Source organism: Pseudophryne corroboree, chromosome 4 (assembly GCF_028390025.1).
Source record: "Pseudophryne corroboree isolate aPseCor3 chromosome 4, aPseCor3.hap2, whole genome shotgun sequence".
Taxonomy (NCBI): domain Eukaryota; kingdom Metazoa; phylum Chordata; class Amphibia; order Anura; family Myobatrachidae; genus Pseudophryne; species Pseudophryne corroboree.
The window spans coordinates 697,645,760-697,670,457 of NC_086447.1; the positions used below are offsets into that span (position 1 = coordinate 697,645,760).

Here is a 24,698-nt window from a genome sequence, read left to right on the forward strand (position 1 = left end):
AGAGGAAGAGGAGGGAACACATAGACCGACTGGAACACCCACGGTGTCACCAGGGCGTCCACTGCTATCGCCTGAGGGTCCCTTGATCTGGCGCAATATCTCGGAAGCTTCTTGTTGAGGCGTGACGCCATCATGTCTATTTGAGGCAGCCCCCACTGATTTGTAATCTCTGCAAAGACTTCCAGATGAAGTCCCCACTCTCCGGGATGTAGATCTTGTCTGCTGAGGAAGTCTGCTTCCCAGTTGTCCACTCCTGGAATGAAGACTGCTGTCAGAGCGCTTACATGATCCTGGTGGCTTCTACCATTGCCACTCTGCTCTTTGTTCCGCCTTGGCGGTTTACATGAGCCACTGCGGTGATGTTGTCTGACTGAATCAGAACCGGTAGGTCGCGAAGCAAATTCTCCGCTTGACGAAGGCCGTTGTATATATCCCTTAATTCCAGTACGTTGATGTGTAGACAAGCCTCCTGGCTTGACCACAGACCTTGGAAGTTTCTTCCCTGTGTGACTGCTCCCCATCCACGGAGGCTCGCGTCCGTGGTTACCAGAACCCAGTCCTGAATGCCGAACCTGCGACCCTCTAGAAGGTGAGCACTCTGCAGCCACCACAGGAGAGATACCCTGGCCCTTGGGGACAGGCTGATCATCTGATGCATATGTAGATGTGACCCGGACCACTTGTCCAGAAGGTCCCACTGAAAAGTCCTCGCATGGAACCTGCCGAATGGAATGGCCTCGTATGACGCCACCATCTTTCCCAGAACTTGAGTGCAATGATGCACCGACACCCTTTTCGGCTTCAACAGGTCCCTGACCAAGCTCTGGAGTTCCTGGGCCTTTTCCATCGGGAGAAAAACCCTTTTCTGTTCTGTATCCAGAATCATGCCTAAGAAAGGCAACCGAGTTGGAACCAACTGTGACTTTGGTAGATTGAGAATCCAGCTGTGCTGCTGCAACACCCTCAGGGAGAGTGATACGCTGAAAAAAGATGAATTTTGATAAAATACCGTGCGCCAATACTGGCTGCCCTTGAACTCAGAATGGACGAGAAAGTGTCACCCAACACTTCAATTAACGAGACAGTGAAGAAATGCCATCTGAATCCATGAGCGCCCATGGATTCAGATGGCATTTCTTCACAGAGTGATACGCTGTTCAGCAACTGCTCTCCTGATCTTGCTTTTATTAGGAGATCGTCCAAGTACGGGATAATTGTGACTCCCTGCCTGCGCAGGAGCACCATCATTTCCGCCATTACCTTGGTGAAAACCCTTGGGGCCGTGGAAAGCCCAAACGGCAACGTCTGAAATTGGTAATGACAATCCTGTACAGCAAATCTCAGGAACGCCTTATGAGGAGGATATATGGGGACATGAAGGTATGCATCCTTTATGTCCAGGGACACCATATAATCCCCCCCCCCCCTCCAGGCTGGCGATGACTGCTCTGAGCGATTCCATCTTGAACTTGAATCTTTTTAAGTATAGGTTTAAGGATTTTAAATTCAGAATGGGTCTGACCGAACCGTCCGGTTTCAGGACCACAAACAGGGTTGAGTTATACCCCATCCCCTGCTGAAGCAGGGGAACTTTGACCACCACTTGTTGAAGAGACAATTTTTGAATCGCATTTAAAACTACCTCCCTCTCTGGGGAAGAAGCCGGTAGGGCCGATTTGAAAAACCGGCGAGGATGCACCTCTTCGAATTCCAGCCTGTAACCCTGGGAAACAATGTCTATTGCCCAGGGATCCACCTGTGAGTGAACCCAGACATGGCTGAAAAGTTGAAGACGTGCCCCCACTGGGACGGACTCCCTCAGCGGAGCCCCAGCGTCATGCAGTGGATTTTGTAGAAGCCGGGAAGGACTTCTGCTCCTGGGAACTAGCTGTAGTTGGCAGCTTTTTCCTCTTGCCCTTACCTCTGCCAAGAAAGGAAGATCCCCGTACTCTCTTGGATTTATGCGACCGAAAGGACTGCATCTGATAATGTGGCGTTTTCTTAGGCTGTGAGGAAACATAAGGCAAAAAAGTTGATTTACCTGCAGTAGCTGTGGAAACCAGGTCCGTGAGACCTTCCCCAAACAATTCCTCACCCTTGTAAGGCAAAACCTCCATATGCCTCTTCGAGTCGGCATCACCCGTCCATTGTCGGGACCATAGGGCTCGCCTAGCAGAAATCGCCATAGCGTTGGCTCTGGAACCCAGTAGGCCCACGTCTCTCTGCGCATCCCTCATATATAGGACAGCATCCTTAATATGACCCAGGGTCAATAAAATGGTTTCCTTATCCTGCGTATCAATATCAGCAGATAAGGTATCTGTCCATGCTGCTACAGCGCTACAAACCCAAGCTGACGCTATCGCCGGTCTGAGTAAGGTACCAGTATGTGTGTAAATTGACTTCAAGGTAGTCTCCTGCCTGCGATCAGCAGGATCTTTGAGGGTTGCGGTATCTTGAGATGGCAGCGCTACATTTTTTGATAAGCGTGTCAACGCTTTGTCCACCCTTGGGGAGGATTCCCACTGTATCCTGTCCTTAGCCGGGAAAGGATACGCCATAAGAATCCTTTTGGGAATCTGCAGTTTCTTGTCTGGAGTTTCCCAAGCCTTTTCAAACAATTCATTTAGCTCATGTGAAGGGAGAAAAGTAACCTCAGCTTTCTTTTCTTTAAACATGTGGACCCTCGTGTCCGGTACAGAGGGGTCATCTGTGATATGCAACACATCTTTTATTACAATAATCATATATTTAATACTTTTAGCCAATTTTGGCTGCAACTTCGCATCATCGTAGTCGACACTGGAGTCAGAATCCGTGTCGGTATCAGTGTCTACTACTTGGGATAGTGGGCGCTTTTGAGACCCAGAAGGTCCCTGCGACATAGTGAGAGGCAGGGCTTGACTCCCTGTACATTCCCTGGACTCTGCTTTGTCCAACCTTTTGTGTAATAAATTCACATTTGCATTTAAAACATTCCACATATCCACCGTGTTCAGCAGGGGAGAGTCCGGGGAGCCAGCTTCTCAGCGGTGTGCTGTGGAGAAAATGGCGCTGGTGAGTGCTGAGGGATCAAGCTCTGCCCCCTCAGCGGCAGGCTTCGGTCCCGTGCGATTTCTTTAAAAACTGGCAGAGGATTTCCTATATACAGCCCGCATAGCCTATATATATATATATATATTTTGGCCAGTCCTAGAGGCTTAAAATTGGTGCCCCCTGCGCCCTGCACCCATCAGTGCCTGCCATTTGTGCTGTGTGTGGGAGCACGTTACCTCAGAGAACATCTGAAGTCTTCTGCCGCCTCTGAAGTCTTCTATCTTCTCATACTCACCCGGCTTCTATCTTCCGGCTCTGTGAGGAGGACGGCGGCGCGGCTCCGGGACGAACTGAGAGGGGAGACCTGCGTTCCGACTCCCTCTGGAGCTAATTGTGTCCAGTAGCCTAAGAAGTAGAGCCTAGCATTTAAGTAGGTCTGCTTCTCTCTCCTCAGTCCCACGATGCAGGGAGCCTGTTGCCAGCAGTGCTCCCTGAAAATAAAAAACCTAACAAAATGTTTTCTTTCAGAGAAACTCAGGAGAGCTCTCTGTAATGCACCCAGTCTCCTCTGGGCACAGTATCAAACTGAGGTCTGGAGGAGGGGCATAGAGGGAGGAGCCCGTGCACACCCATATCTAAAGTTCTTTTTAGTGCCCATGTCTCCTGCGGAGCCCGTCTATCCCCATGGTCCTTACGGAGTCCCCAGCATCCTCTAGGACGTAAGAGAAAGAGATATATTAACATGACTGAACAGCTGCACGCCTTGCTGGAAAAAAATATTTTTTATTCATTGTTTTCTGGGGGGTTTTTATACATAGGAGTTTACTGTTACCCCTTTTCAGGTGCAAATTGTTGCTCTGATGAGGTAAAATTAAATGGCACCCGTTGACATAAATGCAATAGCGCCATCTAGTGGCTGTATTTCATAAAGTGTTGTAAAAAGAATAATTTCCTTTGCCAAGCAATGAATTTTAAAGAGATAATCTTAGAAATTAAAATAGTAATGTTTTACGTAGCATGACCATACCCATACAAAAATAGTAAAATTCAATAAAATATAAGCTGCAGTTTAAGGGAGTTCTTCAATAGTCCAAAGAGCAAGTGAACAGGCAGTATCCTAGTATCAGCCTACTGTTTTATTTAGGAACAGTCACACCAAGCTTAAAGTTACAGTGTTTAACAGTTTTACAAAGTTACTATAAGGTCAATTTTCCATGTACACGTTGGAATGCCTGTCACTGCTTTGTTAATTGAAATGTGTTCAGCATCTTTTGTTTAGATGAAAACAGATAATATATAAATATATTCAACATACTTGCTTTTAGTTGACATTTTTATTAGTTTTGTGAACCCTAAAATTTTATCTTGTCCATAATGAGATGAGTTCCCATCACTTGCAAATATATGTACAGTAGGAGAGACAGGAATTTTCCTGTCTCTCCTACTGTCTGGATGTGATGTCTTGAAGAAGGTTACGTTTAGATAACCGAAACGTTGACTGACTATGTTTTTGCACTGGTAATGTGAGTTATAAAAAGCTCTTAGAACTGTCTGCATAGAAAGTCCCTGGTGAGTGCCCCTTTATTTCTGAAGATATATATAAATATATATTATGTGTATGTGTATATATATATATATATATATATATATATATATTTTTTTTTTTTTTTATATATATATATATATATATATATATATACACACACACACACACACACACACATAATAATTTACTTTTACACACATTTATCCTCCTCTAGTATTCAAGTATGCCAGTATAGATTCCCATACAGTCCAGGTTTTAAGGATATCTAAGCTTGAGCACAGGCAGTGGCGTATCTATAATGTGTGCAGTGTGTGCGATGCACATGGGCCCCTGAGTTTAAGGGAGCCCACACCACACACCCTGCACCCATTTTTTTAATACTCCCCTATCCGGAGTTCCTCGCCGGCGGCAGCATCTCTCCACAAATCTCTGTGTAAATGACGCGGCAGCCATTTTCACTGAGTGTTCCTCATGCATGTAAGAAAATCTCCGGAAAAATGTCGGCCGTGTCATTTTCACATAGATTTGCCCATGCGCTATATAGTCTGTCACCCTCTAAAGCTCAGACTCTATTGACGGACACATGCTACAGCGGAGGGGGGGATGGATGGAGGAAATTGCACATGGGCTGCCTCCTTGTTAATATGCCCCTGATCACAGGTGTCTTAATTAGTACCTCAGTGAATTTGATTTAACCATCTGGATTCAACCTGGACTGTAATGGTGGAGTTTGAGGAAGTCTGGGTGGAGCCATAATTTGACATTAAAAAGTCAGTTTATATTTGACCCCCGACCGACTGCATAGATTTTGGTCCTCATGTAGCAATAAGTGTTGGAGACTATGCGGGTCTGTAGGTCATATTTTCCACATATTCTGGTCCTGCCCAGTAATGACCAAATACTGGTCCAAAGTGTTTGACTTGATCAATAAAGTTCTAACCACTCATCTCACCCCAGACCCGTCTCTAGCCTTATTACATATTGTTCCCCCCTCTATCTCCCCATCTAGCAGATATGTCTTAGGCCACATCCTAATTGCTGCTCGCGCCAACCTAGCTCAGCTGTGGAAACAACCTACGCCCCCATCTCTGCTTAAAGTTATTTATAAAACGAATCACCACTTTCTCATAGAAACCAAATGTATCCCTCCCTCCAACGCAGCCCTCTCTCCCACGACACGATGGTCCTTGTGGCAACAGTTTGTTACCACTGGTGATGGATCCAGGCACTTCCACAACCCATCTTTCTCTAACGTCCTAAGTGGATGCTGGGGACTCCGTAAGGACCATGGGGAATAGCGGCTCCGCAGGAGACTGGGCACATCTAAAGAAAGCTTTAGGACTATCTGGTGTGCACTGGCTCCTCCCCCCATGACCCTCCTCCAAGCCCCAGTTAGATCTCTGTGCCCGAACGAGAAGGGTGCACACTAGGGGCTCTCCTGAGCTTCTTAGTGAAAGTTTTAGATTAGGTTTTTTATTTTCAGTGAGACCTGCTGGCAACAGGCTCACTGCATCGAGGGACTAAGGGGAGAAGAAGCGAACTCACCTGCGTGCAGAGTGGATTGGGCTTCTTAGGCTACTGGACATTAGCTCCAGAGGGACGATCACAGGCCCAGCTTGGATGGGTCCCAGAGCCGCGCCGCCGGCCCCCTTACAGAGCCAGAAGGCAGAAGAGGTCCGGAAAATCGGCGGCAGAAGACGTCCTGTCTTCAACAAGGTAGCGCACAGCACTGCAGCTGTGCGCCATTGCTCTCAGCACACTTCACACTCCGGTCACTGAGGGTGCAGGGCGCTGGGGGGGGGGCGCCCTGAGACGCAATAAAAACACCTTGGATGGCAAAAAAAATGCATCACATATAGCTCCTGGGCTATATGGATGCATTTAACCCCTGCCAGAATCCATAAAAAAGCAGGAGAAAAGTCCGCGAAAAAGGGGCGGAGCCTATCTCCTCAGCACACTGGCGCCATTTTCCCTCACAGCTCCGTTGGAGGGAAGCTCCCTGTCTCTCCCCTGCAGTCACTACACTACAGAAAGGGTTAAAAAAAGAGAGGGGGGCACTAATTAGGCGCAGTATTAACTATACAGCAGCTATAAGGGGAAAAACACTTATATAAGGTTATCCCTGTATATATATAGCGCTCTGGTGTGTGCTGGCAAACTCTCCCTCTGTCTCCCCAAAGGGCTAGTGGGGTCCTGTCCTCTATCAGAGCATTCCCTGTGTGTGTGCTGTATGTCGGTACTTTTGTGTCGACATATATGAGGAGAAAAATGATGTGGAGACGGAGCAGATTGCCTGTAATAGTGATGTCACCCCCTAGGGGGTCGACACCTGAGTGGATGAACTGTTGGAAGGAATTACGTGACAGTGTCAGCTCTGTATAAAAGACAGTGGTTGACATGAGACAGCCGGCTACTCAGCTTGTGCCTGTCCAGACGTCTCATAGGCCGTCAGGGGCTCTAAAGCGCCCGTTACCTCAGATGGCAGATATAGACGCCGACACGGATACTGACTCCAGTGTCGACGGTGAAGAGACGAATGTGACTTCCAGTAGGGCCACACGTTACATGATTGAGGCAATGAAAAATGTTTTACACATTTCTGATAATACGAGTACCACCAAAAAAAGGGGTATTATGTTCGGTGAGGAAAAACTACCTGTAGTTTTCCTGAATCTGAGAAATTAAATGAGGTGTGTGATGATGCGTGGGTTTCCCCCGATAACAACGGATAATTTCTAAAATGTTATTGGCATTATATCCTTTCCCGCCAGAGGTTAGGGTGCGTTGGGAAACACCCCCTAGGGGGGATAAAGCGCTCACACGCTTGTAAGGGCTCTACCTTCGCCTGAGATGGCCGCCCTTAAGGATCCTGCTGATAGAAAGCAGGAGGGTATCCTTAAAGGTATTTACACACATACTGGTGTTATACTGCGACCAGCAATCGCCTCAGCCTGGATGTGCAGTGCTGGGTTGGCGTGGTCGGATTCCCTGACTGAAAATATTGATACCCTAGATAGGGACAGTATATTTTTGCCTATAGAGCATTTAAAAGATGCATTTTTATATATACGTGATGCACAGCGGAATATTTGCCGACTGGCATCAAGTCTAAGCGCGTTGTCCATTTCTACCAGTAGAGGGTTATGGACACGTCAGTGGTCAGGTGATGCGTATTCCAAACGGCATTTGGAAGTATTGCTTTATTAAGGGAGGAGTTATTTGGGGTCGGTCTTTCAGACCTGGTGGCCACGGCAACAGCTGGGAATTCCACGTTTGTACCCCAGGTCGCCTCTCAACATGAGAAGACGCCGTATTATCAGGCGCAGTCTTTTCGTGGACAAGCGGGCAAAAGGTTCCTCATTTCTGCCCCGTGACAGAGGGAGAGGAAAAAGGCTGCAGAAATCAGCCAGTTCCCAGGAACAGAAACCCTCTCCCGCCTCTGCCAAGCCCTCAGTATACGCTGGGGCTTTACAAGCAGAATCAGGCACGGTGGGGGGCCCGTCTCAATGAATTTCAGCGCGCAGTGGGCTCACTCGCAAGTAGACCCCTGGATCCTTCAGGTGATATCTCAGGGGTACAAATTAGAATTCGAGACGTCTCCCCCTCGCCGTTTCCTAAAGTCGGCTTTACCGATGTCTCCTTCTGACAGGGAGACAGTTTTGGAAGCCATTCACAAGCTGTATTCCCAGCAGGTGATAATCAAGATACCCCTCCTGCAACAGGGAACGGGGTATTATTCCACACTGTTGTGGTACCGAAGCCGGACGGCTCGGTGAGACCGATTCTAAATCTAAACTCTTTGAACACTTACGTACAGAGGTTCAAATTCAAGATTGAGTCACTCAGAGCAGTGATTGCGAACCTGGAAGAAGGGGACTACATGATGTCTCGGGACATCAAGGATGCTTACCTTCATGTCAAAATTTACCCTTCTCACCAAGGGTACCTCAGGTTTATGGTACAGAACTGTCACTATCAGTTCAGACGCTGCCGTATGGATGGTACACGGCACCCCGGGTCTTTACCAAGGTAATGGCCGAAATGATGATATTCCTTCGAAGGAAGTGAATTTTAGTTATCCCTTCCTTGGACAATTCCCTGATAAGGGTAAGATCCAGGGAACAGTTGGAGGTCGGTGTAGCACTATCTCAGGTAGTGTTGCGGCAGCACGATTGGATTCTCAATATTCCAAAATCGCACCTGGTTCCGACGACGTGTCTTCTGTTCCTAGGGATGATCCTGGACACAGTCCAGAAAAAGGTGTTTCTCCCGGAGGAGAAAGCCAGGGAGTTATCCGAGCTAGTCAGGAACCTCCTAAAACCGAGCCAAGTCTCAGTGCATCAATGCACAAGGGTTCTGGGTAAAATGGTAGCTTCCTACGAAGCAATCCCATTCGGCAGATTCCACGCAAGAACTTTCCAGTGGGACCTGCTGGACAAATGGTCCGGATCGCATCTTCAGATGCATCAGCGGATAACCCTGTCACCAAGGACAAGGGTGTCCCTCCTGTGGTGGTTGCAGAGTGCTCATCTTCTAGAGGGCCGCAGATTAGGCATTCAGGACTGGGTCCTGGTGACCACGGATGCCAGCCTGCGAGGCTGGGGAGCAGTCACACAGGGAAGGAATATCCAGGGCTTATGGTCAAGCCTGGAGACATCACTTCACATAAATATCCTGAAGCTAAGGGACATTTACAATGCTCTAAGCTTAGCAAGACCTCTGCTTCAAGGTCAGCCGGTGTTGATCCAGTCGGACAACATCACGGCAGTCACCCACGTAAACAGACAGGGTGGCACAAGAAGCAGGAGGGCAATGGCAGAAGCTGCAAGGATTCTTCGCTGGGCGGAAAATCATGTGATAGCACTGTCAGCAGTATTCATTCCGGGAGTGGACAACTGGGAAGCAGACTTCCTCAGCACGACCTCCATCCGGGAGAGTGGGGACTTCACCCAGAAATCTTCCACATGATTAAAAACTCGACAGGTATTGCGCCAGGTCCAGGGACCCTCAGGCAATAAGCTGTAGACGCTCTGGTAACACCGTGGGTGTACCAGTCAGGGTATGTGTTCCCTCCTCTGCCTCTCATACCTAAGGTACTGAGATTGATAAGATGGAGAGGAGTAAGCACTATATTCGTGGTTCCGGATTGGCCAAGAAGGACTTGGTAACCGGAACTTCAAGAGATGCTCACGGAGGATCCGTGGCCTCTACCTCTAAGAAGGGACCTGCTCCAGCAAGGACCCTGTCTGTTCCAAGACTTACCGCGGCTGCGTTTGACGGCATGGCGGTTGAACGCCGGATCCTGAAGGAAAAAAGGCATTCCGGATGAAGTCATCCCTATCCTGATCAAAGCCAGGAAGGATGTAACCGCAAAAACATTATCACCGCAATTAGCGAAAATATGTTGCGTGGAGCGAGGCCAGTAAGGCCCGATGGAGGAAATTCAACTGGGTCGATTCCTACATTTCCTGCAAACAGGAGTGTCTATGGGCCTGAAATTGGGGTCCATTAAGGTTCAAATTTCGGCCCTGTCAATTTTCTTCCAAAAAGAACTAGCTTCAGTCCCTGAAGTTCAGACGTTTGTAAAAGGGGTACTGCATATACAGCCTCCTTTTGTGCCTCCAGTGGCACTTTGGGATCTCAATGTAGTTTTGGGTTCCAAAAGTCACATTGGTTTGAACCACTTAAATCTGTGGAGTTAAAATATCTCACATGGAAAGTGGTCATGCTGTTGGCCCTGGCCTGGGCCAGGCGCGTGTCAGAATTGGCGGCTTTATCCTGAAAAAGCCCTTATCTGATTTTCCATTCGGACAGGGCGGAATTGAGGACTCGTCCTCAGTTTCTCCCCAAGGTGGTTTCAGCGTCTCACCTGAACCAACCTATTGGTGGTGCCTGCGGCTACTAGGGACTTGGAGGCCTCCAAGTTGCTAGACGTTGTCAGTGCCCTGAAAATATATGTTTCCAGGACGGCTGGAGTCAGGAAATCTGACTCGCTGTTTATCCTGTGTGCACCCAACAAGCTGGGTGCTCCTGCTTCTAAGCAGACTATTGCTCGTTGGATTTGTAGTACAATTCAGCTTGCACATTCTGTGGCAGGCCTGCCACAGCCAAAAATCTGTAAATGCCCACTCAACAAGGAAGGTGGGCTCATCTTGGGCGGCTGCCCGAGGGGTCTCGGCTTTACAACTTTGCCGAGCAGCTACTTGGTCAGGAGCAAATACGTTTGTAAAATTCTACAAAATTGATATCCTGGCTGAGGAGGACCTGGAGTTCTCTCATTTGGTGCTGCAGAGTCATCCGCACTCTCCCGCCCGTTTGGGAGCTTTGGTATAATCCCCATGGTCCTTACGGAGTCCCTAGCATCCACTTAGGACGTTAGAGAAAATAAGAATTTACTTACCGATAATTCTATTTCTCATAGTCCGTAGTGGATGCTGGGCGCCCATCCCAAGTGCGGATTGTCTGCAATACTTGTACATAGTTATTGTTACAAAAATCGGGTTATTATTGTTGTGAGCCATCTTTCAGAGGCTCCTCTTTTATCATGCTGTTAACTGGGTTCAGATCACAGGTTATACGGTGTGATTGGTGTGGCTGGTATGAGTCTTACCCGGGATTTAAAATCCTTCCTTATTGTGTACGCTCGTCCGGGCACAGTATCCTAACTGAGGCTTGGAGGAGGGTCATGGGGGGAGGAGCCAGTGCACACCAGATAGTCCTAAAGCTTTCTTTAGATGTTCCCAGTCTCCTGCGGAGCCGCTATTCCCCATGGTCCTTACGGAGTACCCAGCATCCACTACGGACTATGAGAAATAGAATTATCGGTAAGTAAATTCTTATTTTAAGTGGCCCGCCCCACGGTAGTCTAATTGAACACCCGGTTAATGTGTAATAATTTGGAAACTCTGCTTAGTGAGACTCTCTCCTGTAATAATGTAGATATATGTTCTTTTCTTCTCAGCCCAGGTTAGCATCAGGTTCTATTTACATTCCTGCCTCCCCTCTCTCCTTATCTAACTGCCTTAGCCTATAGAGCTAGAACTTGTGTTTCTCGTTGCAATATGACAAATCCACCTTTGTAGTTCCTAGTACCAAAGATTTATGATTCTTACCAATATTCATATTTCTACGTTATGTAGTCTGTCCCCTCTCTTCTTCTTTTTTGCTAGCTTTTGCCTGTGTCCAATAACCATGCTATCATAGTACCTGTACCTATAACTGTGCTGGATGCTCCCTATCCCCCCCTCCCCGTGTACAACCCCCCACCCCTTCATTCTCTATAATATGTTGTATGACTTGCCCCGTTTTTCTTTTTCTTTCTGTACCCCATAAAACTTGGTTTTCCCTCAATAAAAACCATTGAAGTAAAAAAAAAAAAAAAAGTCCGTTTTGGTTTTGTGACAGATCCTGTTGTATTTAGTATAGATTATTCACAGGCACCCTGTACTGTGCATACTGGCCATCATGCTAGCCAGGTCAGTTTGCATGCTAGCTACCATACTTATCACCAGTTACTAACAGAACATATACAATGGGTGACAGGATACCCTGGGCGCTTCACTGGGTGTTAGCTGGTCTTTTAATACAAAAAAGGGGTACCCTAACCCCACTGGAACAATTGGCAAAAGTGGTAGTGGGTATTAAAATGTGGCGCTACCCGGTTGCTATTTAGGATACATCAGATACAACGAAAAAGTAAAAAAAAAAAATCAAAATTTATTACACTCTGTATCATCCAAATCATATAACTTATAAAATTACCACACATACAGGCATTGTGTGGACAAAATAAAAACATATACTGTAGTTCAGGAGGAGTCCTACCGAGGAATACGTTGGGGAGCAGCAGGTGGTGATGAATGCAGGGAAGTCCGGACTGGCCCTGCATAAGCTCCCAGATCTTAAGTCCTTTTTGCGGCAGATAATCCTCCTCTGGTCCAAGGGGTGATGATCCCAACGCGTTTCGGAACACTAAGGTTCCTTATTCAAGAAAGAAGGATTACCTACCGCAGGAAGGACTTAAGATCTGGGAGGGCAAGTCCTCAGTAGGACTCCTCCTCCTAAATAGCAACCAGGTAGCGCCACATTTTAATACCCACTACCACTTTTACTAACAGAACATGTGCCACGTCGCCTGAGCAGAAAGTATGTGATTGGCTTGCAGATTTGTTTCTCAGAAAGATGAGCCAGTGTTTCCACAAAAACTTAAAAAAATTAAACTTATACACTATGGTGGATATTCAATTAGCTCTGATAATTTCTGAGCTATTGAATTCACCCCTCTGCGTATTCAATTGCGGGCCTGTTTTTATGGCATTTTTGCCAATGCTTTTTTCTTTCTTTTTTAGCGGAAAGACATTGGCGAAAAATGCCTCAAAATCTGCAAAAATTGCCCACATTTTTGCCGGCGCAGGTGCGAAAACACGTGGATTCACCGATCCACATGTTTTTCGCTCTTGCCGAATTTTTCACCTAGGCAAAAAAACAGCCCTAATTGAATACCCCTTATGTGTCCAATCATTTTTCCCTAGTGTATAAAGATATACATTTTAGCAGCCTGTTATAGCTAATGATATTATTTAAGGTAGGGTGCCTATAATTTGAGCATGAAAAACTGGGAAATCTATGTCAACTTATTTATTTTATTTATTAACAGTTCCTTATATAGTGCAGCAAATTCCGTTGCACTTTACAATTTGAAATAAGAATGATATTACAAAACTGGGTAATAACAAACCGTCATAGAGAAATAGGCATGGATACACAAAGATATGTGTTATCTATTGCGTAGTTGTCCACCAGATTGCAAAGGTTCTTGGTGGGCTGTATGATATGGTCACACAGCAGTGATGTACTGAGGTTGGGAGGAAGGGAAAGTGAAGAATGAGAAGACATGTGAGGATACTGTATGTGTGGACTGTGCAGAGTAGATGCAATTTGATAGGAAAGCTTAGGAAAGTTATGTGGGCGATTCTGGAATTTGATACACTTGCCTGAAGATGTGAGTTTTCAGGGAACACTTGAAGGTTTGGAGACTAGAGGAGAGTCTTATTGTGCGTGCTAGGGCATTCCACAGAGTGGGTCCAGCCCAAAGAAAGTCCTGCAATCGTGAGTGGAAGCGAGTAATGAGTGTGGGTAAGAGATGCAGATCTTGTGAAGAGCGAAGAGGTTGGGTTGGGAGATATTTTGAGATAAGCGAAGTGATGTACGTTGGTGTAGTACGGTTAATGGCCTTGTGTGTGAGTAAAAGTATTTTATATTGAATACGGTAGAATACAGGTAACCAATGGAGGGACTGACAGAGTGGCTCTGCAGACGATGAACGTCAACTGTTTAAAAATGTGGAGTGTTCTAAGAAATCACATATGAACTAGAGATGAGCGCCTGAAATTTTTCGGGTTTTGTGTTTTGGTTTTGGGTTCGGTTCCGCGGCCGTGTTTTGGGTTCGAACGCGTTTTGGCAAAACCTCACCGAATTATTTTTATCGGATTCGGGTGTGTTTTGGATTCGGGTGTTTTTTTCCAAAAACACTAAAAAACAGCTTAAATCATAGAATTTGGGGGTCATTTTGATCCCAAAGTATTATTAACCTCAAAAACCATAATTTACACTCATTTTCAGTCTATTCTGAATACCTCACACCTCACAATATTATTTTTAGTCCTAAAATTTGCACCGAGGTCGCTGTGTGAGTAAGATAAGCGACCCTAGTGGCCGACACAAACACCGGGCCCATCTAGGAGTGGCACTGCAGTGTCACGCAGGATGTCCCTTCCAAAAAACCCTCCCCAAACAGCACATGACGCAAAGAAAAAAAGAGGCGCAATGAGGTAGCTGTGTGAGTAAGATTAGCGACCCTAGTGGCCGACACAAACACCGGGCACATCTAGGAGTGGCACTGCAGTGTCACGCAGGATGTCCCTTCCAAAAAACCCTCCCCAAACAGCACATGACGCAAAGAAAAAAAGAGGCGCAATGAGGTAGCTGTGTGAGTAAGATTAGCGACCCTAGTGGCCGACACAAACACCGGGCACATCTAGGAGTGGCACTGCAGTGTCACGCAGGATGTCCCTTCCAAAAAACCCTCCCCAAACAGCACATGACGCAAAGAAAAAAAGAGGCGCAATGAGGTAGCTGTGTGAGTAAGATTAGCGACCCTAGTGGCCGACACAAACACCGGGCCCATCTAGGAGTGGCACTGCAGTGTCACGCAGGATGTCCCTTCCAAAAAACCCTCCCCAATCAGCACATGATGCAAAGAAAAAGAAAAGAAAAAAGAGGTGCAAGATGGAATTATCCTTGGGCCCTCCCACTCACCCTTATGTTGTATAAACAAAACAGGACATGCACACTTTAACCAACCCATCATTTCAGTGACAGGGTCTGCCACACGACTGTGACTGATATGACGGGTTGGTTTGGACCCCCCCCAAAAAAGAAGCAATTAATCTCTCCTTGCACAAACTGGCTCTACAGAGGCAAGATGTCCACCTCATCTTCACCCTCCGATATATCACCGTGTACATCCCCCTCCTCACAGATTATCAATTCGTCCCCACTGGAATCCACCATCTCAGCTCCCTGTGTACTTTGTGGAGGCAATTGCTGCTGGTCAATGTCTCCGCGGAGGAATTGATTATAATTCATTTTAATGAACATCATCTTCTCCACATTTTCTGGATGTAACCTCGTACGCCGATTGCTGACAAGGTGAGCGGCGGCACTAAACACTCTTTCGGAGTACACACTTGTGGGAGGGCAACTTAGGTAGAATAAAGCCAGTTTGTGCAAGGGCCTCCAAATTGCCTCTTTTTCCTGCCAGTATAAGTACGGACTGTGTGACGTGCCTACTTGGATGCGGTCACTCATATAATCCTCCACCATTCTATCAATGTTGAGAGAATCATATGCAGTGACAGTAGACGACATGTCCGTAATCGTTGTCAGGTCCTTCAGTCCGGACCAGATGTCAGCATCAGCAGTCGCTCCAGACTGCCCTGCATCACCGCCAGCGGGTGGGCTCGGAATTCTGAGCCTTTTCCTCGCACCCCCAGTTGCGGGAGAATGTGAAGGAGGAGATGTTGACAGGTCGCGTTCCGCTTGACTTGACAATTTTGTCACCAGCAGGTCTTTCAACCCCAGCAGACCTGTGTCTGCCGGAAAGAGAGATCCAAGGTAGGCTTTAAATCTAGGATTGAGCACGGTGGCCAAAATGTAGTGCTCTGATTTCAACAGATTGACCACCCGTGAATCCTTGTTAAGCGAATTAAGGGCTGCATCCACAAGTCCCACATGCCTAGCGGAATCGCTCCGTGTTAGCTCCTCCTTCAATGCCTCCAGCTTCTTCTGCAAAAGCCTGATGAGGGGAATGACCTGACTCAGGCTGGCAGTGTCTGAACTGACTTCACGTGTGGCAAGTTCAAAGGGCATCAGAACCTTGCACAACGTTGAAATCATTCTCCACTGCACTTGAGACAGGTGCATTCCACCTACTATATCGTGCTCAATTGTATAGGCTTGAATGGCCTTTTGCTGCTCCTCCAACCTCTGAAGCATATAGAGGGTTGAATTCCACCTCGTTACCACTTCTTGCTTCAGATGATGGCAGGGCAGGTTCAGTAGTTTTTGGTGGTGCTCCAGTTTTCTGTACGTGGTGCCTGTACGCCGAAAGTGTCCCGCAATTCTTCTGGCCACCGACAGCATCTCTTGCACGCCCCTGTCGTTTTTTAAAAAATTCTGCACCACCAAATTCAAGGTATGTGCAAAACATGGGACGTGCTGGAATTGGCCCAGATTTAATGCACACACAATATTGCTGGCGTTGTCCGATGCCACAAATCCACAGGAGAGTCCAATTGGGGTAAGCCATTCCGCGATGATCTTCCTCAGTTGCCGTAAGAGGTTTTCAGCTGTGTGCGTATTCTGGAAAGCGGTGATACAAAGCGTAGCCTGCCTAGGAAAGAGTTGGCGTTTGCGAGATGCTGCTACTGGTGCCGCCGCTGCTGTTCTTGCGGCGGGAGTCCATACATCTACCCAGTGGGCTGTCACAGTCATATAGTCCTGACCCTGCCCTGCTCCACTTGTCCACATGTCCGTGGTTAAGTGGACATTGGGTACAGCTGCATTTTTTAGGACACTGGTGACTCTTTTTCTGAGGTCTGTGTACATTTTCGGTATCGCCTGCCTAGAGAAATGGAACCTAGATGGTATTTGGTACCGGGGACACAGTACCTCCAACAAGTCTCTAGTTGGCTCTGCAGTAATGATGGATACCGGAACCACGTTTCTCACCACCCAGGATGCCAAGGCCTCAGTTATCCGCTTTGCAGTAGGATGACTGCTGTGATATTTCATCTTCCTCGCAAAGGACTGTTGAACAGTCAATTGCTTACTGGAAGTAGTACAAGTGGGCTTACGACTTCCCCTCTGGGATGACCATCGACTCCCAGCGGCAACAACAGCAGCGCCAGCAGCAGTAGGCGTTACACGCAAGGATGCATCGGAGGAATCCCAGGCAGGAGAGGACTCGTCAGACTTGCCAGTGACATGGCCTGCAGGACTATTGGCATTCCTGGGGAAGGAGGAAATTGACACTGAGGGAGTTGGTGGGGTGGTTTGCGTGAGCTTGGTTACAAGAGGAAGGGATTTACTGGTCAGTGGACTGCTTCCGCTGTCACCCAAAGTTTTTGAACTTGTCACTGACTTATTATGAATGCGCTGCAGGTGACGTATAAGGGAGGATGTTCCGAGGTGGTTAACGTCCTTACCCCTACTTATTACAGCTTGACAAAGGGAACACACGGCTTGACACCTGTTGTCCGCATTTCTGGTGAAATACCTCCACACCGAAGAGCTGATTTTTTTGGTATTTTCACCTGGCATGTCAACGGCCATATTCCTCCCACGGACAACAGGTGTCTCCCCGGGTGCCTGACTTAAACAAACCACCTCACCATCAGAATCCTCCTGGTCAATTTCCTCCCCAGCGCCAGCAACACCCATATCCTCCTCATCCTGGTGTACTTCAACACTGACATCTTCAATCTGACTATCAGGAACTGGACTGCGGGTGCTCCTTCCAGCACTTGCAGGGGGCGTGCAAATGGTGGAAGGCGCATGCTCTTCACGTCCAGTGTTGGGAAGGTCAGGCATCGCAACCGACACAATTGGACTCTCCTTGTGGATTTGGGATTTCAAAGAACGCACAGTTCTTTGCGGTGCTTTTGCCAGCTTGAGTCTTTTCAGTTTTCTAGCGAGAGGCTGAGTGCTTCCATCCTCATGTGAAGCTGAACCACTAGCCATGAACATAGGCCAGGGCCTCAGCCGTTCCTTGCCACTCCGTGTGGTAAATGGCATATTGGCAAGTTTACGCTTCTCCTCCGACAATTTTATTTTAGGTTTTGGAGTCCTTTTTTTCCTGATATTTGGTGTTTTGGATTTGACATGCTCTGTACTATGACATTGGGCATCGGCCTTGGCAGACGACGTTGCTGGCATTTCATCGTCTCGGCCATGACTAGTGGCAGCAGCTTCAGCACGAGGTGGAAGTGGATCTTGATCTTTCCCTAATTTTGGAACCTCAACTTTTTTGTTCTCCATATTTTATAGGCAGAACTAAAAGGCACCTCAGGTAAACAATGGAGATGGATGGATTGGATACTAGTATACAATTATGGACGGACTGCCACGGTTAGGTGGTATAAAAAAACCACGGTTAGGTGGTATATAATACAATTATGGATGGACGGACTGCCTGCCGAGTGCCGACACAGAGGTAGCCACAGCCGTGAACTACCGCACTGTACACTGGTTGATAAAGAGATCGTAGTATACTCGTAACAACTAGTATGACGACGGTATAAAGAATGAAAAAAAAACCACGGTTAGGTGGTATATATTATAATACAATTATGGTTGGACGGACTGCCTGCCGAGTGCCGACACAGAGGTAGCCACAGCCGTGAACTACCGCACTGTACACTGGTTGATAAAGAGATAGTAGTATACTCGTAACAACTAGTATGACGACGGTATAAAGAATGAAAAAAAAACCACGGTTAGGTGGTATATATTATAATACAATTATGGTTGGACGGACTGCCTGCCGAGTGCCGACACAGAGGTAGCCACAGCCGTGAACTACCGCACTGTACACTGGTTGATAAAGAGATAGTAGTATACTCGTAACAACTAGTATGACGACGGTATAAAGAATGAAAAAAAAACCACGGTTAGGTGGTATATAATACAATTATGGTTGGACGGACTGCCTGCCGAGTGCCGACACAGAGGTAGCCACAGCCGTGAACTACCGCACTGTACACTGGTTGATAAAGAGATAGTAGTATACTCGTAACAACTAGTATGACGACGGTATAAAGAATGAAAAAAAAACCACGGTTAGGTGGTATATATTATAATACAATTATGGTTGGACGGACTGCCTGCCGAGTGCCGACACAGAGGTAGCCACAGCCGTGAACTACCGCACTGTACACTGGTTGATAAAGAGATAGTAGTATACTCGTAACAACTAGTATGACGACGGTATAAAGAATGAAAAAAAAACCACGGTTAGGTGGTATATATTATAATACAATTATGGATGGACGGACTGCCTGCCGAGTGCCGACACAGAGGTAGCCACAGCCGTGAACTACCGCACTGTACACTGGTTGATAAAGAGATAGTAGTATACTCGTAACAACTAGTATGACGACGGTATAAAGAATGAAAAAAAAACCACGGTTAGGTGGTATATATTATAATACAATTATGGTTGGACGGACTGCCTGCCGAGTGCCGACACAGAGGTAGCCACAGCCGTGAACTACCGCACTGTACACTGGTTGATAAAGAGATAGTAGTATACTCGTAACAACTAGTATGACGACGGTATAAAGAATGAAAAAAAAACCACGGTTAGGTGGTATATAATACAATTATGGTTGGACGGACTGCCTGCCGAGTGCCGACACAGAGGTAGCCACAGCCGTGAACTACCGCACTGTACACTGGTTGATAAAGAGATAGTAGTATACTCGTAACAACTAGTATGACGACGGTATAAAGAATGAAAAAAAAGCCACGGTTAGGTGGTATATATTATAATACAATTATGGTTGGACGGACTGCCTGCCGAGTGCCGACACAGAGGTAGCCACAGCCGTGAACTACCGCACTGTACACTGGTTGATAAAGAGATAGTAGTATACTCGTAACAACTAGTATGACGACGGTATAAAGAATGAAAAAAAAACCACGGTTAGGTGGTATATATTATAATACAATTATGGATGGACGGACTGCCTGCCGAGTGCCGACACAGAGGTAGCCACAGCCGTGAACTACCGCACTGTACACTGGTTGATAAAGAGATAGTAGTATACTCGTAACAACTAGTATGACGACGGTATAAAGAATGAAAAAAAAACCACGGTTAGGTGGTATATAATACAATTATGGTTGGACGGACTGCCTGCCGAGTGCCGACACAGAGGTAGCCACAGCCGTGAACTACCGCACTGTACACTGGTTGATAAAGAGATAGTAGTATACTCGTAACAACTAGTATGACGACGGTATAAAGAATGGAAAAAAAACCACGGTTAGGTGGTATATATTATAATACAATTATGGATGGACGGACTGCCTGCCGAGTGCCGACACAGAGGTAGCCACAGCCGTGAACTACCGCACTGTACTGTGTCTGCTGCTAATATAGACTGGTTGATAAAGAGATAGTATACAATACTACTAATATACTGGTGGTCAGGCACTGGTCACCACTAGTCACACTGGCAGTGGCACTCCTGCAGCAAAAGTGTGCACTGTTTAATTTTAATATAATATTATTTATCATGTACTCCTGGCTCCTGCTATAACAACCTGCAGTGCTCCCCAGTCTCCCCCACAATTATAAGCTTTATATACAATACATTGATGTGCAGCACACTGGGCTGAGCAGTGCACACAGACTGAGTCACTGTGTGACTGTGTATCGTTTTTTTCAGGCAGAGAACGGATATATTAAATAAAACAAACAACTGCACTGTCTCTGGTGGTCACTGGTCACTGTGGTCGTCAGTCACTAAACTCTGTCTGCACTCTCTTCTAATCTACAGTATCACAGCAATCTCTCTCTCTCTCTCTCTTCTAAATCTAATCTAAATGGAGAGGACGCCAGCCACGTCCTCTCCCTATCAATCTCAATGCACGTGTGAAAATGGCGGCGACGCGCGGCTCCTTATATAGAATCCGAGTCTCGCGAGAATCCGACAGCGTCATGATGACGTTCGGGCGCGCTCGGGTTAACCGAGCAAGGCGGGAAGATCCGAGTCGCTCGGACCCGTGAAAAAAAAAGTGAAGTTCGTGCGGGTTCGGATTCAAAGAAACCGAACCCGCTCATCTCTAATATGAACTTCAATTTAAAGTTAAATTAAAGCTCATTCTCAAATGTGTTGTGGTCTTAGCATATACTAATTTGTGTTTCATATGTATAAGGCAAAATGAAAAAAACAAACCACCACGACAAGTAATGGTATTAATAGTATCTAAATGTAACTACAGCATGAGCTAGTGTGAAGTGAATGCATGTTATAGACATATGCCAAGCTTAGTCATGCTGTCTCTTTAACCCAGAGAAATGAGTTTCCTGCTACAATCAATCTGTATTCTTAATATTATAAGAGAGAATGTATCTCAAATAGTAGGAAACTGATCATACTATAAAATTACCTAAAATTGTATCCTTTTAATAAAAGAAATTATATATATGTACAGTGTTATACCTCCCAACTGTCCCGATTTTGGCGGGACAGTCCCGTTTTTATGGGACTGTCCTGCTGTCCCACCCACGGATTGCAGTGTCCCGCAGTGGTGGGCGTGCAGTTGGGAGACCCTCTAACCCCCTCATGCGCACAGCGTCTATTCCCCTGGAGAGAAGAACAAGGGGCATTCCAGTAGCTCACAGAGCGCTCGGCGTGCCCCACACAACAGCAAAAAGGGGTGTGTGGACTGCAATCAAGGCACTTCCCATGATGCCATGACCCCTACCTGCAAAGCCACGCCCCCTAACTTCTAAAAATTAGGAGGTATGCAGCGTATGTATGTGTGTGTATATATACAGTGTATATATATATTATATATATATATATATATATATATATATACTGCAAATCTGTATAAACATGCATTTTTGATATGTTCTCAGTTACATAGTCATATTGTCTGTATCGCTTGGTCAAAACAACGGTCATGTTTGTGTGAGGGAATGATTAAAGGCTTCAAGAAACTTGAAATAATACAGTATTTGTGGAAGAGTGATGCTCTTTATTTAATACTATAAATATTTAAACAGGTGCTTAATGACTTTCCCGGGATACAGTAAAATATCTGAAATATTATTATTATTATTATTATTATTATTATTATCCTCATCATCACCATCATGTAAGTGTTTAGATATGAAACTTTGGGGCATATCCAGTTGGCAGCAAGATTTTTTTTTTTGCTAAAGTTAATGCATCATTATACTCAATTTCCGATTAACACTACAATGCAAGCTCTCGATACATGTGCCATCCAATTGAAAAAAAACAACTTGTGCAGTAATTTGTTGATAATGAAAATGGAGAAATCAGCCTGAAAAACTTCAAATAAATACTGCATAACAATACAAATGTGTATTACTGGGCAAAAGCAAAATATTTGGGGCTCTTAAAAGGTTACAAATGGATGATTTTTCCATTTTATATAAACAGTGAAAAAATGATAGAAAACAAGTGTTTTTCAGCAAATAAATGCTCTAATTAAATTTAGGAGTGAATAAAAATAAATGTAAGCTGATTTTTTTAGTAATTTTAAGCCACTTTTAAAAACTGGTTAAAAAAACACCTGTAACTACCAACTGCAATGTTGAAAACACCTGTCCCACCCATACAACACCCCCATATACAGCACATGTCCCACGTCTTTTAACCCATTACTCTGCATTTGGCAGAATTCACCCCCAGAATGTCATGTAATTATTATCCAAATTAAGGCCATTAAAAACCTCTAATTGCCTAAGTAATCATTAGGGGGGTGGGCTCCCAGAGACTCTGAGCCAAGTCCTAACATTTTGACCTTTAAAAAAGGGATTTTCTCCAGCTTTGCACCTGTTCTGGGGCTGCTAGAAAAAAACCCTCATTAAATCATATTAAAAAAGAACGCTGCTAAATTAACGCTGCTAATTGGATATGCTCCATAGAGTTTTGTCATATACAAATGTAATTCATGCTAAAATAGCAAAGATTGTGCTTTCTGTTAATTTAGTCATCTGCGTTATTGTTGTGATATATGGGTGGTTTGCATAAATAATTAATTAATAATTACGTAAAACAATTACCTTTTTTTCCTGTCCCCAAATATGTCAGAATTTATTTAATGAAATGTAACCTTTTATTTCGTATCAGAGTAAATATTATTTGTTCATTATGAATTATTTATTACAGTTTTTACAAATGCTTTCACACCTCTCCAAATAAAATCCAGTACCGTTTACAGTCACGTCCAATGTTCTCTGCTCACTCAAAGTTTTCGCAATGCTGACTGTGGTTTTAAATATTCTTCTCTACTGTTCTATTATATGACAGGCATTGGGAGAGGATATGACACCCATTAGCTTGAAAGTGAAGACAGTGAATGACGTGGCTAGTCAGCTCTCAGCTCTAGATATTCAGCCATCTGCTAAAACAGCTCGCCAGTTGGATGACCTGAACATCAGATGGAAACTCCTACAGGTATAACTGTCTGCTCTTGTGATGTTCAGGGAATGCGACATGCTTTATAGTTCCAACTCGACAAAGCTGCTGTTGTGATTTTTAATTCTATGTTGCGAAATCATTTTATTTTCTTATCATTTCCATCTAATTTTAATAAAGTTTTCCCAAAGATTTTCACACTTTTAAAAATTCTAAACTGTATGATAAATGTGCTTTGATAGACTGCACTAGATGGTCATACCTTACACATATTACTTCAATCAGGGTCAAACTTTCTGTAATTCTTTTGTTCATCAACAGGTCTCGGTTCTCATGAATTTATTATGAGCTTTGTAGTGGCTGCTGCAGTAACATTACACCATAGCATCACTGGGAGTCATGTGATGAAGATCATAACTGTCCACAGGTGTATTAGTAGGTCTGAGGGAATCTGCTCCGTTGTTTCTGCAAAAAGAAATACTAAAAAGTAGATACAGTAAAAGTTTAAATTCTAAACAGGGACATAAGCAAGCCTGCAGTTCCAGTATTTCCCTCATCCCCGGCCAGGTGTTTGACCAGGATAAGAGGCTATATTGCATTCACTCCTCATCTCCTGCATGTCTGTGTGGAATCAGATTGTACACATTCAGACCCTTGAAGGTTCACATCAGCACAGAACATTTCAGTAGACGAGCATGTAGATCTTGTGTGGTGCAGTACATTAGGTGAGGTGTTTCAAACCTTCTATAGAGGACAGGTAAGGAAGTTGCCCATAGCAACCAATCAGATTCTAGCTATCATTTATCTAGTACAGTCAATACAATGATAGCTAACAGTTGGTTGCTATGGGCAGCTTCTCAGTTTGTCCTATTTGGAAGGTTTTAGAGATCTCCTCCATATCCACTAGTGTAAGTAAGGGGGGGTTATATGTGATGGACAGGGCCATAATGTGAGTCAATGTAAGTAGGAAGTCATAGTTCTTGATTCAGTTAACTCTATATGCATACATGCGTGCTTATAGTAACTCCAGACTTTTTTTTGTTAGCAACCCCATAGGGCTGCATACAACCATCAGTGATTCCCCTGCGAGATTGGGCCACAAGTTTGGCTATCGTTGCTGCTGACGTTTCTACGCTGTTGCATTGGCGACTCGACACCCTTGCACGTAATTGATAGGATTGAAGAGTGTTGTGCCTTCTATCCAACTTATACAGTATGTTCTGTGTATAAGTGACCTTTTTATCAGCAGTGAGTCCCTAGAAATAGTTTGCAACAGATCATGAAGTCAATTATGAGTGCACAGCATTGTACAATATTAAGTGGGGACACTAACCAAGGAATTAGTTACTGTTGACCCATAAGTCCAAATAAAT

The 24,698-nt window shown here is 45.4% G+C and overlaps 1 protein-coding gene across 6 annotated transcripts in view; it reads left to right on the plus strand.

Moving 5' to 3' along the window:
- Window positions 1-24,698, plus strand: part of UTRN (utrophin) — a 1,167,552-nt gene that overhangs the window by 834,638 nt on the left and 308,216 nt on the right. For all 6 annotated transcript variants that reach the window (XM_063917938.1, XM_063917937.1, XM_063917939.1 and 3 more), the window contains one exon: window positions 23,218-23,364. In XM_063917938.1, the coding sequence (XP_063774008.1) occupies window positions 23,218-23,364 (147 nt within the window). The remainder of the gene's footprint in view (window positions 1-23,217; window positions 23,365-24,698) is intronic.